This window comes from Myotis davidii, unplaced genomic scaffold, assembly GCF_000327345.1.
Source record: "Myotis davidii unplaced genomic scaffold, ASM32734v1 scaffold523, whole genome shotgun sequence".
Taxonomy (NCBI): Eukaryota; Metazoa; Chordata; class Mammalia; order Chiroptera; family Vespertilionidae; genus Myotis; species Myotis davidii.
Genome location: NW_006295054.1, coordinates 199,207 through 215,030, shown reverse-complemented (window position 1 = coordinate 215,030; position 15,824 = coordinate 199,207). Strand labels below are relative to the sequence as shown.

General features: G+C 41.4%; 1 protein-coding gene across 2 annotated transcripts in view; it reads right to left on the bottom strand.

Annotated features, from left to right (window-relative positions):
• Positions 1–15,824, bottom strand: part of SRGAP1 (SLIT-ROBO Rho GTPase activating protein 1) — a 275,029-nt gene that overhangs the window by 139,112 nt on the left and 120,093 nt on the right. For both annotated transcript variants that reach the window (XM_006769612.2, XM_006769613.2), the window contains exon 2: positions 1,163–1,358. In XM_006769612.2, coding sequence (XP_006769675.1) covers positions 1,163–1,358 — 196 coding nt within the window. The remainder of the gene's footprint in view (positions 1–1,162; positions 1,359–15,824) is intronic.

The following is a 15,824-nucleotide window of genomic DNA, read 5'->3' as shown; positions in this document are numbered from 1 at the left end:
CCCCCACTGGGGATGTGCCCGCAACCCAGGTACATGCCCTTGACCGGAATCGAACCTGGGACCTTTCGGTCCGCAGGCCGACGCTCTATCCAGTGAGCCAAACCGGTTTCGGCCTGTTCCTTATACACAATGTTCCTCTTGCCTGGAACAGCCTGCTCCAGCCTCTGACATGCCACCTAGTCCCTCCGTTCTCACTATGTATTACTTCTTCCGGGACCTTTCCTTGACCTTCCCTTCCACCTTCACTACAGGATGGACTGCCACCAGGTGGGCCAGACCATCCTGTGATTACCCTGTCATAGCACTGTATACTCTATCTGCATACTGATCTCGTTTTGTCTCCAGGATTTATTAGGAAGTAAATTCCATGACCAGAAAAACCGGTCAAATGAAGCACAATTAGGATGAAGTTTCATTACACTCAATCATAGCATATTTACAAGACCCTTGTTTTAAGTCGGTCTCAATTGCAATGACCATAAACACGAAGGGGGAGAGGGGGAGGACTAAATTTAAGCAACACTTATTGCTTTTTTAAAAGTAAAATATATATTCTTATTGATTTCAGAGAGGAAGGGAGAGGGAGGGAGAGAGAGATAGAAACATCAATGATGAGAGAGAATCACCGAATGACTGCCTGCTGCACGCTCCCCACTGGGGACCAAGCCTGCAACCTGGGCATGTACCCTGATTGGGAATCAAACCCTGACCTTCTGGTTCATAGGTCGATGTTCCACCCCTGAGCCACACTGGCTGGGCATTCTTGCTTATTTTCATATAAAATCGCCACAGAAAGGCTGAAGTCTCTGCTTGAACAATCAGCTATTTAAAATTTGCCCATCCAAATATCCACCTGTGGTAGATATCAGCTCCTAGTTTCCTGTAATCAAGACGTTTATAAAAAATATGAACTTTATGTTCTTCTTGAATATATAGTTACCCCAAAATATATATTTATTGGAAAGAGAAAACTGTGAAGAGAATACTATTAATTTAAAATGTGATAAACTAATGCTCATAAATGCAGATGGTTGCTTGAATCTATGGGGTTATGCCAATCAACAGCTTATGAGACAAAAAGGGGAAATCCTAAAACCAACCAGGGTAGTAAAAAGGCAGGCTATGACCTTGGAAAGGTGAAGCTGAGTCAAGTCGCTCTTACTTGTACTGCTGATGGTCCTTAGTGCTTCTTGTTTTTGCCATGAACCTTTCTGCTAACTTCTCTAGGTTCCGAGAATATTCCGTCTCGATTTCGGCTTTTTTCCGGAAGAAATCTTGCAGGTCCTGGAGAAGCTGAACTCGCATCTCCGTTTGCTGCTCCAGGCATTTCTGTTGTTCTACCAGTTGAGCTCGAATTTCTAAAGAGAGAAGAGAATCCATCTGATGATGTCACGAATATTACTGAGGTATGCTGGTATGTGCAAGATAAAAGTAATTAATCCCATTATGCATTTGGCGCTGAATTGGACCTCTATGAGACTTGCTGTGTCCAGGTCAGTTCCTTAAATAAGGTATCTGCTGACCCTTTCAGAGAATGAGGCAAGCCTCTGAAAAGAATGTAATAAAGTTAGAACAGAAACGCGGGTTACATTTGCAATGCCACAAACACGCATGGAGTCATGAGGGGGGAAAATTAAAGCCTTTCAGAGAGCAATTCGTAACATGTGACATCTTCGGGTAGCTGAGCACATTGTAATTTTTTCAGCAACATTTTACCTCAACTACCCCTTCTGAGTCTGAATGGCAAAGAAGTGAGCATCATTTCTCCCAGACGCTGAGCCACCACACATTTGCCAGTTGGCACATACCGACACTGACATCTGGTAATTTTTATTTAGTGCATAAATTTCTCGTTTGTAAAACACATAGCCTCAGGGTTTGTAGGGAGGCTGTGCCTAAAAATAATTTCTTTCTACATCCAAATCATTCATAACGGGGCAATCCTCGGATTCCACTTTATTACTGCATTCGTTGAGGGCTCTCCACTGTTACACAGTGCTCACACTAACAGCCTTCTCGACACATAATCCTAAAGTGAATCTTTTGACAATTCTAATACATCAGGAACATGAGGGTTGGTCTTTTAGGGATTTAGCAAGAAGACAAAAGCAGAAGTGTGTCCTGTACAACTATCTGTAAATGACTGCAACAATGAAGCATGTGTTTTGGAAAATGAGATACAGTAACTAATAACGACTGATTTGTTTTTGTTCTAAGATCCAGGGCTGGCCTCCGGAGACAAGAATATTCATATTGGGAAAACTCTATTTCATCTTTCCCAGCGCATAATCCTAAAAGTGAGAGCCGAACCTGATTCAGTGGAGTTAATAAAAATCGGTGTCCAAATAACACCTCCTCGATTTCTATTATTTTTCAATAGAGAATGACTGAGCTGGTGGTATATATGTACACGCCTGCCCACGTTTAATCAAGCTCATGAACAGCGGGGCAGTCAAGTTCTGAATAGGGAGTTGGAAAATTTGCCCAATTTATTGATAACTAATATTAATGAAATACTACTCTACACCTCCTTGAAGTTCAGTACTCGTCTATCCCCATTTTACAAATAAGAAACTGACATTTAGGGAGGCCAAGTATACCATCTAGGGACTTCAGCTAATAAGTGGCACCCCCAGGACCTCTAACCCAGTCTGTCGGTCAGATTAATAGAACATTTCTGCCCGCCTCCCATCCACGCAACCTGCTTGGAGCAGCTGTAGTGTGCCAGGCCTAAATCCTGGCAAAGAAGACACCATAACTATGAAACAAGGCCTCCACCCCCAATCAGGTTATGTTCCAGGCAAAACTGTTGCGTGGGAACCTTGGCAGAAGATAGGGGAGTATTTCTCAAGTGTCCTCTCTCAGCTTCTCCATGTCTAGCTTGGGGGATCCTATTATTCATCTCATGGAAGTGTGGTGAACGCAGGAGTGAAGACATTATTATAGGCTTTTAACTACCGCGAGCAGCATCTGGGTTTTAGTCAATCAAAGTAAGTGCTTTTCAATACAGCATTATGATAATCATGTCTGCCAAGCTCTTTCACCCACGGACACAGAACTATTTTTGTTTCATAAAGAAAAAAATATCAAAGGTAGGAGAATTTCTCATTCAGGAATCCCAGCAAGTCTTTCAAGATTTAGTAATTTTAGCACATCTTGCTGTGCTAAGAGAAAATAAATCCTTTAGCTTAGGCTGTCAACTGGTTTTGTGTGTGTGTGTGCGCGCGCGTGCACGTGTGTGTGTTTAAGCTGCCTTAGTGCCAAATAAGAAATAACAGGGGCTGAGAGCACAGATTTCAGCAGAAGCACACAAAAACTACATGGCTTCCTTCTTCAATAAATTCTTAGACAGTCTCTTCCGTGCTGCCTCCGGGGTTCAAAATCAAGAACTAGGGAGCTCTGAGAAGGAACAATGTCTGCAAGCAGGTAAAACCTCATCCTCATTTCGCAGGAGTAACTTTTTACTTCATGGCATCGGTACTTTTCCAATGAGAATAGGACACTGGGGACATCTGCAATAGCGAAAATGTGGGGGGGAGGGGGAGGCAGGACCCAGAGTCATGGTGAGACAACATAAAATATGCTCCCAAAACTGGAAAGAGAACTGATTTGAGTACATCTTTAATTGAGAAAAGTTCAGGGCAAGCGAAGAAAAGATCATAAGGAAAAATAATCAATATAAAAGTACTGCCATAAAACTGTCTTGTTAGGAAGAGAAAAACTGTGGATTCCTTACACCACATCAGAGCCACAAGGCAGCACAATACAGTAGGTCACCTCCCTGCACAGATGGTGCGGCTTTATTCATATGGCCTCACTAGATTTGAGCTAACCTAATTACGGCACTAAAGAATTTAAAAGATTTAAAAGTAAATGAGCAAAATCAATCAACGGTCATGTAAATGTTGGTCCACTGCTCAGCACATACCAAAGCAGCCGCGGTGCACTATCTTATAGATCCTTGCAACAGGACCACAGGTGGCCACAGAGCATAGCACCCCTGTCGGCCCAGGGACCCCCGAATCATTAGGGCTAGAACGCAAGAAAGCATCACAGTAAGGGGTGATTTCTGGAAACACTGTGAGCCTATTTCTGTAGAAGGAACTGTAGTTTCCCTCCCTCCAACAGATTCAAGGTCACTCTTTCAGGGCCTATCCTATTAGCTTTCGTGGATTCGTACTGACCTGCATCAGTTTTTCAGACTCAAGCTTTGAATTAATTTAGTTGACCAAGCCCTTGTTGCATTCCTATTTTGTGTTAGGCACTGGAGTTACAAAAATGTGCAAAACGGCAGCTTCCTTCAGTGGGAAAGGCAAATTCCAAGCTGACAGTATCAACGCACTGAGCTCAGTGCCGTGGTAAAGGGATGCACCAGGAAGTTACGGAAAGAGGAGCTGCCCCGGACAGTGGACGGACTTGGAAGACATGATGGCCGGGGAGATAAGTTACAACTTATACAGCTGTCACCACCAAGAAAGGGAAATACAGCCCGCAGAGTGGAGAAGATATTCGCAAATCATGTGTCTAATAAGCAACGTGTGCCCAGGATAAGGAAAGGTTTGATTCATTTGAAATAAGGTGTTGGAGGAGAGCTCTGCGGATCCCGTGGGCCCAGAAAGACAAACAAGTGGGCCCTGGAGCAAGTGGAGCCTGAAACGTTGCTGGAGGCGAACACAAAACTGAAGCTGTTCTGCTCGAGGCACATCATGGGGAGGCAGGATTCTTTGGGAAAGACAATGCTGGGGAAAACACGGCAGCAGGAGAAGAGGAAGGTCAATTATGAGATGGACGGACTCCACAAGAGAAGCCACAGGCGTGAGTCCACAGGAGCTGAGCAGGGCCGTTGAGGACTGGACGTTACGGGCTTCACTCACCGTAGTGTCTCCAGAGTCAGAGCCGACTCAATGGCATGAAACACACAGGATAGTAAAGGGCTCTCACATTACACAAGTGACCCAACTTAAAAAGTGGGCAAAGGCCCTGACTGGTTTGGCTCAGTGGATAGAGCGTCGGCCTGCGGACTCAAGGGTCCCAGGTTCGATTCCGGTCAGGGGCATGTACCTTGGTTGCGGGCACATCCCCAGTGGGGGATGTGCAGGAGGCAGCTGATCGATGTTTCTAACTCTCTATTCCTCTCTCTTCCTCTCTGTGAAAAATCAATAAAATATACTAAAAAAAAAAAAAGTGGGCAAAGGATCTCGATAGCCATTGCTCCAAAGAAGACGTACAGATGGCCAAGAGCACCTGAAAAGTGGCCAAACAACACTGCCGTCAGGAAGACGCAAGGCACAAGGACGACGAGGTAGCGCATCCCCTCCCCTAGGATGGCATCACCAACAGGACGGAAGGTGACAGGGGTTGGCGAGGACACCAAGACATTGGAACCCGCATTCATTTACTGCTGGTGGGGATGTAAAACGGTGCAGCCACTTCGGAAAACAATCTGGCAGTTCCTTAAAAGGTGAAATGCCGGGTTAATATAGACTCAGCCAATCCACTCGCAGGTATATATCTAAGGAACATGAAACCATATTTTCACACAAAAACTTGTATACAAACATTTACAGCAGCATTATTCATACTATAGCTGAGAAGTGGAAACAAACTAACTGTCCATCAGCTAATGAAGAGATAAAAAAAAATGTGGCTATAAAAAGGAATGAAGTACTGATTCATGGTACAGCATGAATTAACTTTGAAAATACAAGCACAGTGAATGAAGCTAGTTACAGAAGACCACAGTGATTCCCTTAATGTGAAATGTCCCGAATAGACTAATCCATAGAAACAGAAAGCAGATTAGCCGCTGACTAGCGCTGAAGGAATTGGGGGAGATGGGAGGTGATTGCTAAAGGTGCAGGGTTTCTTTTTGGGGTGATGAAAATGTTCTCAAATTGACTGTGGTGGTGGCTAATAAACTGAATATACTACAGTCCAGGGAACTGCACACATTACATGGGCGAGCTGGAAGGTATGTATTATATCTCAATACAGAAATAATATAAAGAAATACTGTAGTATCACAATTCCATGAAATTTCAGCTGCTGAGATACTTCTAGAATGATAATAGTAACCACAAAATAACTCCTCATATTTCCATGCCTAGTACTTTTTAGTCTTTTATCAAATTAGGCAATGCGTGAGGCAAGCACTTTAAAATGATGTCTTCATAAAATGGCTCTTGCATGATCATTACTATTTAATCCTCACCAGAGGACACATTTTTATTGATTTTTTTAGAGAGAGTGGAAGGTAGAAAGAAAGAAAGAAAGAAAGAAAGAAAGAAAGAAAGAAAGGAAGGAAGGAAGAAAGAAAGAAAGAAAGAAAGACGTGAGAAATATCAATCGGTTGCCTCCCGTACACATCTGAGGAGGGATTGAACCCGCAACCTAGATATGTGCCCTGACTGGGAATCGAACCCACAACCTTTTGTTATATGGGGATGACACTCCAACCTGGCCAGGATACTTGATTATTTTTATTTCGTCCTGCATTTATCTGTAAGCTAGAATAGTAAACTTATTAATTGGCCAGCATCCTTTGTATATTACTCATTACAATTTCTAATGCTGCATAGAAAAGATTTACCGAATAAAACATTAGGAGGGGCTTATGACCATGACTCCCAACTGCAAAAAACAGGACAATCTCTTTTATGCAGGAAAAGGGCATCTCTGAGGAGGCTCTAATCAGTCATTATTTAAATCTAGGGCAGGATCTACTCAATAATAATAATAACATTCTTTTTAACAAGGCTGAAATTTACTGTTTTTTTAATGACCAGTATTTCATTTCTGTTCTACCAGAAAACCACTACAGAATGAATCAACATCAATAATCCAAGAAGAATAATACACAAAAAGTGTGCTTTCAAACTACTCAATTACTTTGTAAAAAAAATTTTTTTGAAGTAGTTCCTCTAAGCTATAAATCCCACTGACTAATACTTACCAAACAAAATGGAAGTGCCTAGGAAAGGAAGAAATGAAGGCATTCTCGCTATTGCTCTGGTGAAGAGTAGTCCTAACTCTTAAAATAAACGTCTGTGAGACCACAGAATGATGCATATTTTATGGAAAGACTGAGTCCAGCCCTAGCCAGTTTGGAAAGAGCCTTGGCCCACCAACTGAAGGGTCCCAGGTTGGATTCCAGTCAAGGGCACATGCTCAGGTTGCGGGCCAGATTCCCAGAAGGGGGCATAGGCAGCCAATCAATGATTCTCTCTCATCACTGATGTTTCTATCTCTCTCTCCCTCTCTGCAAGAGAGAGAGGGAGGGAGGGAGGGAGGGAGGGAGAGAGAGAGAGAGAGAGAGAGAGAAAGACTGAGTGCAGACTAGACTGCTTCTCTAAACATTACTGAATGCCCAGGACTGGGACATAAAATTGAAAGACTGGGTGTGATACTCATGATTATCTATCAAATAAAAACAACATTTTTAAAGCATCACAAACCATCTCAATGATCTCATAGTCTTGTTTGGTCAGATGTTCTTTATGATATTAAAAAAAGTCTACATTCTGTTTGGATGCATCAGTACCTTTATCCAGAGGGTATAAGGAATTTTTCCCAACAGACAGATGAGAACCACTGGAATGTCTTTAAGAGGAGAAGAAGAACCCAGTGAGACTCTAACTGGTTCCATCAATTGTTCACATGCTCTTTGCTCCTGAGAAAACATATACAATCTTACAGCCACCGATTAGCTAAACACCAGGTGCAGACTTTTATGAAATATTCTCCATAAAAGTGAGCTCTGACTTTTTTTAGTGAATGGACTGAATAAGCAAAAGCCAAGTCTTCATTTCTCTAGAAGTCTGAACCCAATAGACCCAGGTTGGAGTTACAATGGCACCTATTACAAGTCATAGGATATGGAAAGTCACTTAACCTCTCCACGTTTCATCTTGTAAATGCACAAGGACTGCTGAGAGATACACGTGAAAAGCATGCTGTAATCTGCAAACCACTGGGAAACAGATGGAGATGGTATTACTGCTAGCATCAGTAGGCTTCATATGAAAAATATTTATTGGGTATTTCCTTGTGCCAGACTGCTTACTAGTAGCTGTAAATAACAGGCTAAACGTCAGGAGCCCCATCTCCAGTGAAGGGACAGGCAATGGAAACAGTGAGAGCTAGTGACGTGCAGGGTATCTACAATAATAAAAGCGTCATATGCTAATGAGAGAGGATGTCCTTCCAGATGACCTTCCGGACGAAGTCGGGGCTGCGAGGGAAGCCGAGGTCCTGGGTGCCGGGGGGAAGCCGGTGCCAGCAGCCGGGGGAAGGAAGGCCTACTCTTGTACGAATTTCATGTATTGGGCCTCTAGTTAAGGTATGAAAGTCAAGGAGCAATGAGAGGTATGGGGTAGGGGTGGTGTGGGAGGAGTACTATGGTCAATTAATACTGGAATTAAAAATTTTAGACATATTAGATTACATAAGATATTATTGAAATTCATTTCACCTGTTCAACAGTTTCATTTTACTTTTTTCAGTGACCATTTAAAAATCTAAAATTGAAAATGTGAATGAACAACATAAACTAACAAACAAAACAGAAACAGAATCATATATATATATATATAGAATATATATAAAGAATCAGGGTCCATAACAGCCAAAATGACCGAAGGCTCAACCGAAAGCCAGGCTACATGCGCAACAGACTCCGGTGGGTGGAAACTGGCGAGCGGGCTGATCTGCTGATCAGCCCCAACTCTCTCTCTCTCTGAGAGGCCAGCAGACTGGGGCAGCTGCTGATCAGCCCCACCTCTCTGATCAGGCCCGGACTTTATTTTCCTAACTTAATTTTAAATTTTATTTTAGTAACATGGCCATAGTTTAAAAACTCAAGTGTTGTGAGAATTAGAATACTTAACAACAAAGACAGGTTATTTGTACATGCCCTTGACCAGAATCGACCTGAGGCCCTTGAGACCACAGGCTGATTCTCTATCCACTGAGCCAAACTGGTTAGGGCACGGTTCAATTTTTTAATGACTGGTTTGGCAGTATAGTGCATATGGCTGGCTATCAGTCCAAATATAGGGATTATGTATTTTTATCTGCCAAGAACATCTCCTCCTGCGGAAAAAGGATCCCCCCCCCGCCCCATTTAAGCAATCCTATCCTATATAATCTACCTATACTAATAAAAGGATAATATGCTAATTAGACCGGGTCCACCGGCCATCTTCTGGACGTCTGACTTCCTTCTGGACAAAGCCATGGTGGTGAGGGCCGAGGCAGAGGCAGTTAGGGGTGATCAGGCTGACAGGGGAGCGCAGTTAGGGATGAGATCAGGCCGGCAGGGGAGGGCAGTTGGGGGCAATCAGGCAGGCAAGCAGAGGCAGTTAGGGGCGATCAGGCAGGCAGGCAGGCAGGTGAGCGGTTAGGAGCCAGTGGTCCCAGATTGCGAGAGGGATGTCTGACTACCAACCAACAGTCAGACATCCTCCAAGGGGTCCCTGATTGGAGAGGGTGCATGCTGGGCTGAGGGGGAACCCCCCCGCCCCCCACATGAATTTCGTGCACCGGGCCACTAGTAGATTCACAGATACAGAGAACAGGCTGTCAAAGAGGATGGGGTAGGGGGACTGGGTGGAAAAGGTTAAGGGATTAAGCAAAAAACCCTAAAACACACACACACACACACACACACACACACACACACACACACACACCCCTCATGGACAACAGTGTGGTGATTCCAGATGGAAAGGGGGGTGGGAGAGCTAAGGATAAAGGGGGGATAAATGGTGATTGAAGGAGACTTGACTTTGGGTGATGAACACACAATATACAGATGATGAATTATAGAATTATACCCCTGAAACATATATAATTCTATTAACTAATGTCACCCCAATAATTATAATAAAGGGATGGAAGGAAAGGAGGGAGGGAGGGAGGGAGGGAAAAGGAAGGAAGACTCATCTGTAGAATAAAGCCCTTCCAGCATATGGGTGAACTGGCATCTCAGTTCCTCCTAAGTGGAATCTGAAATGTGGAGTCTCCATCAGAAGAGGCCTTTGAAGAGTTAGCAGGCTTGATCAGAAGACAAGACTGATGCACACAGCTAGCACGGGACAGAACACAGACAACCAGGACACCAGTTTCAGCAGAAGTGTGACCTTGGAGGAGCAAATAGCTCTGCGGAACTCATGCTTCTAAACTGCAAAATGGGCACTAGTCACAGCTGCCACGTTGCCTTCCAGAGGCAATGAGATGAGATGCAAAAAGACTTCCCCACCAGGCAAAGCGCCGTATTGGTCAATTACCATAAAACATGCAATGAGAAAAACAAAACAGTTCTAGATTTCACGGTACTAATGACACAAGCGAAAGGACTTTCAGAAAAGGAAAGATCACAGGCCAACTGGGGTCGTCATCTGTAATAGCTTTAGAGGGGTTGGCCCTGCACTGCCTCTAAAAGATACGTAGGATTTGGAAGGCTGTGCCAATTTGGGGAATGAAAATGTAGTTCCTTAAATAAACCAAAATTGATATTTTTGATGCCCTGGCCCCAAAGAGTTAGGTCCTGAGGAAGGGAGTTTAGGATGGCTAGACATGGTGTAACCTTTCAGGTAGTGCTTCGTGGAAAATATAAACCCTGAAAGTCTTTCTCTGCTATTGAACTATGAAATCACCAATAACTTAAGCAAACTAAATAGCACAGACATGTATGAAACCAGGTTGTTTCCATTCTAAGCTCAAAATCATGGCCTCATCCTAGAACTCCAGGGACGATTAACCTACTAGTGGGGAGCATCATTAAAATAAATTAAGAGCCCTAACCGGTTTGGCTCAGTAGGTAGAGCATCAGCCTGTGGACTGAAGGGTCCCAGGTTCGATTCCGGTCAAGGGCATGTGCCTTGGTTTCGGGCACATCCCCAGTAGGGGGTGTGCAGGATGCAGCTGATCGATGTTTCTCTCTCATCAATGTTTCTGACTCTCTATCCCTCTCCCTTCTCTGTAAAAAAAATCAATAAAATATATTAAAAAGAAAAGAAAGTCTTTTAAAAAATTAAATAAATTAAGAAACTGTGCTCTCAGCACCGTTAATCCTCATTGTTTCAGAAATGAAAGTAAAGTCACTCCACATTTCTGACATTTAAAGAGAGGTTGTATCCATTTTTCTATCTAAGTTTTCATTATAACATCTTCATTTGAAATGACATTAACCTTAGTATTATTTTAGAATAAAAGCTTACTACAAAAGCATCAGTTTTCATAGCTTTTAAAAACCAAATATTATATTTTGGCCTAGATACAATTTCGGGTAAAGTATGGAAAACAAATGTGCACTGTGCACTTTTTTTTTTCAGATGAAAGCTAGCCAGGATAAAAGACAATAAATTAAGGTGATCAATGATTGCAGTTTACGCTGCAGGAAAGGCCGGTTTAAGAAAGTACAGATCTGAAAGGTTCACTAGACGGCTTTTATTTGGAATGCACAAGAGGCAGGATGTCATTAACTTCCCCGTAATTAAGCAAGGACATTGAAGACCATATTAGTAGATTGATTTTCACTAAAGGAAAAGGACAGTGTGTGGAAATCATTGATCTGTACAGAGTACAAAGATTTACATTTTAGAATGGCCGTGGTACTGACAACGGTTCCAGGCATTCTCTAGACATTGACCTTCTGTCCTGATCTAATTCGACACGAAGTCTCATAGAGTAAAGACAAAATCTAGCACGTTTTTCTCTGAATAAGTTTTAAGAATGAAAAGCTTTTAAACTAGTTTAAATCTTTTGTACTGAAGTAATTGCAAATTGAAGCTTTTTCAAATAAAGGCTGTTTCCTTTATTGCAGTAATTACAATTTGAAAGTGTGTACTGGAATACAGTTTAACCTCACAAGCAATTTACCATTGGCAAATAACAGGAGAATATTTACAGAGTTCCTACTGGGTTCCTGATCCTGGGACAAGCACTTGTTATATCTTTGCTCATTTCATTCTTACAGCAATGCAATCCTATTTTGCAGTGTCTCCATAACATAGATGAGAAAACTGAAGCACAGAGAGATTATTTTGTCCAAAGTTATACAATTAATAAGTACTAAAGCTTGAATTCCTATTTAGGCGTACCTGACTCTAAAGTCCATGATACAAAATTATAATGCTCAACAATTACAAAGAGAGTAACAACGGAAAGCAAGCCAAGTGATCCAGGCCCAGCCTTCTAGTAATTTGTTAGAATGCTATGTATTGTGTAACTACTAATGTATCAAATAAAAGTTTAAGTGTCTAGCATCATCTAGAAAAGCAATGATGATATTTCTACCATTTAATGTAAAAAAAAAAAAGTCAAAAGAATCAACCCCCTCCCCCCAAAAAAAAGATTCAAAAAAAATATTTTTTTTAACTACCTAAGTGCTAGTGTCAATTCCTTAGTATTTCCTGAATGTCATGATGCTATGGCTTTAAGAGAAACTATAATTAGATCAACTGCTTTTGTTTTAAAATCATTATTGTACTATTGCTATTAGGTTATAACTACTGTAACACTTGGAACTATACAGGTTACAAATTAGTGCCTCAAAAGCAAAGATCATGTCTCTAAACTTTCACATAGCACATGATATTCAATAGCTATCTCTGATAAATGTTTGCTTCAGTAACGATACTGAGTTATCAAAATGCTTAGTTATGCATATATGGACTTAGGACCCAAGTTTGCTTTTCCATAAAATGCTTTTCCTTTCCCCTCTCCCATCACGACCTCTTCATCCTTTGCTCCATGTGGTCCTTGGGCATCGAGCCCTACAAGGTTTCTCCTATACACAATGTCCTATTTGGTCAACAGTGGAAAAAGAACTCCAGTTACGTGCATTGAATATCATAATGTTTTAAACATCTCTCAATCAAAGGCATATTTTATATGTCTTCTTCTACCATAAGAGAAGACCCTCATCTAGGAAAACAACACAGGAAACACCAATTATTTCACTTCACTTTCTTTAGACTTCTATTACAGACTTTGGCAACTTCATATCTTATTTGATTTAACTTCATACAGTTCAATAAATGAGAGCTCCAATAACCTCTGGCTCCAAGTGAACTAAACCCTGGCTCAGGAGCGGACAGTAAGATCCCAGAAAGTAGTCTAGTTAGCCACGTTTCCTCAGCCTTCACCGCACAACGAAGAATCACAACACAGTCTAGGTCCGAGAATACATACCTTCTAGGCTTCAGACCACAAAATCCTTGACCAGATGGCAATTTAAAAAATCAACCATGTATACAATATATACATATAATCAAGTTATGTATTTAATCAATTTATATGTAATCAATTTTATATATATCTATATATATCTATATCTATCTATCTATATATATATAGATAGATAGATATAGATATAGATATCTTAAGATTTTTTTCAGGCCTAAGCCAATACTGAACATCAACCAGCTTTGTTTAAACGTCAGAAATATTAATTCTCTTCTTTGTTATTTTATCTTTTCAAAGTACAAAAGAAAAATGTTTAATTTGATACACAATTCAGGTATTAATAATAATATCCTATGTATTCTATTTTATCCTCGGGTCTGGGCCAAACTCTATAATAAAAGTGTATTTCTAGTCCTGCATCCAACTTTTACCCACATAATCTGAAAAAAATGTTCACAATGTTTCACATGTTTCACAATGTTCATTCAATAATGTGCACTCAGCAAGTGAACATGAGGACCAAAAGCTTACACTACTCACTTGACAAACATTTACTGAGCATCTTCCAGGTGCTGGGCTCTGGACAGACAAATATAATCACATTGTCTTTTTGCCCTCAGAGCCTCCTGGTCTACAGGCGTGAAGACAAGTACCTGTTATTTTTTTAAATGATCATCACTTACAACGGAATGTATTAAGTCCTATAACTGAAGCATGAAGCAAGTGCTGTGAGAATAACACATAAGAAGGAACCACAAATTCTGCCCAGGTAAATCAGGGAAGACTCTGAGGGGACACTGGAGGGAGCAGCTAAGTAGCAATATGAAAGTTGGGCAAAAAGCGTACTTTGTGCAAAGGCCTAGGGGTATGATTATCTGGAGAGTTCAGGGCATTACATGGATGTCAGTTTTTTACTTTCTGCAGGGTGATAAATTAAGCAGGGGCTGGGCCAATTATTAGAAAATTTAAAATTAAACATTCTATAAGGATACTATCTTTATTCAGCTCTCTATTTGATTATAAGGAATGTTTCAATCCTATATAATAAAAGCCTAATATGCAAAGAGTCCAGTTGTCCATTCAACCAATCAAAGCATAATATGCTAATGATATGCTAAGGTGGCTCAACTGCTCACTATGATGGGCACTGACCATCAGGGGGCAGATGCTCTGATTGGTAGGTTAGCTTGCTGCTGGGACAAGTGAGACGGGCCAGACAAGCCCTGGAGCCCTCTCTCAGTCCCTCCCTGGCTGGCCAACCTCCCACAACCCTCCCTGGCCCTGATCGTGCACCGGTGGGGTCCCTCAGCCTGGCCTGTGCCTTCTCACAATCCGAGACCCCTCAGGAGATGTCAGAGAGCCGGTTTCGGCCTGATCCCACAGGCCAGGCCGAGGGAACATCACTGGTGCACGAATTTGTGCACCGGACCTCTAGTTTATTTAATAAGTTAAAAACAAAAGCATATTATCCACAGAAAAGATAGCTGTAGACCTATGTTTTAACTGATGACATTATCAGGAAACGATATTTCCTGTCAAATTTTGACAATAGATTTAAAAAAAACTGTTTTATGCTAATTTAGATAAGAGAAGACAGAGTCAGCTATATTTAATAGAATACTGAGGATATGAGATGGAAGTACCACAATGTCATCAGACCACCTTTTATTTTACTATAATTAGAAGTAACTTTTAAAGTGGCTTAAAATTACAAATCATTTAAAACACCTGCCTTGTACCATTCTTATTTATTTTGGTCCATTCACTTTGCAATTTACTTTGAAAAGCAACACTTCTTAAAAGATAGTATATCTTTTAATCTTTACAACAAAGCGGTTAAAAAAGAATCAAGTGAAAATGCTAGCATTTTCTAATCTTATACTTCATTATAAACTCTTTTAAAATATATATATATATTTTCATTGATTTCAGAGAGGAAAGGAGAGGGAGAGAAAGACAGAAACATCAATGATGACAAAGACTCATTGATTGGCTGCCTCCTGCATGCCCCACACTAGGGATCAAACCTGCAACCTGGGCATGTGCCCTGACTGGGAATGGAACCGTGACCTTCTAGTTCGTAAGTCGATGCTCAACCACTGAGCCACACCAGCCAGGACATTATGAACTCTTTATGGGACCTAAATACAAAATCAGCTTTACTGCCTGGCCAGTGTGGCTCAGTGGTTGAATGTCAACCACTGAACCAGGAAGTCATAGTTCCATTCCCCTTCAGGGCACATGCCGGGGTTTGGGGCTCGATCCCCAGTAGGGGGCGTGCAGGAGACATGCAATGATTCTCTCTCATCAATATTTCTCTCTTTTTCCCTCTTCCTTCCTCTCTGAAATCAATAAAAACATATTTAAAAAAACACTATCTGCTTCATTGCCCCTGCCATGCCTACTCCTACACCTAGCTGCTCTTATCTGAAGAGATTCTTTTTTACACATAATCAGATGCACAAATGGCTCTAGTACATGGTAGAGAACTGCATCTTAGCTTTCCCCCTCCCCTAATTATGCATCCACAACTAGAACATGAACTTTTTATTTTTTATTTTATTAATTCTAACCCAAGGAGTGAAGATTTTTTTTCCCATTGATGATTTTAATGATGATTTTAAGGAGAGTAGAAG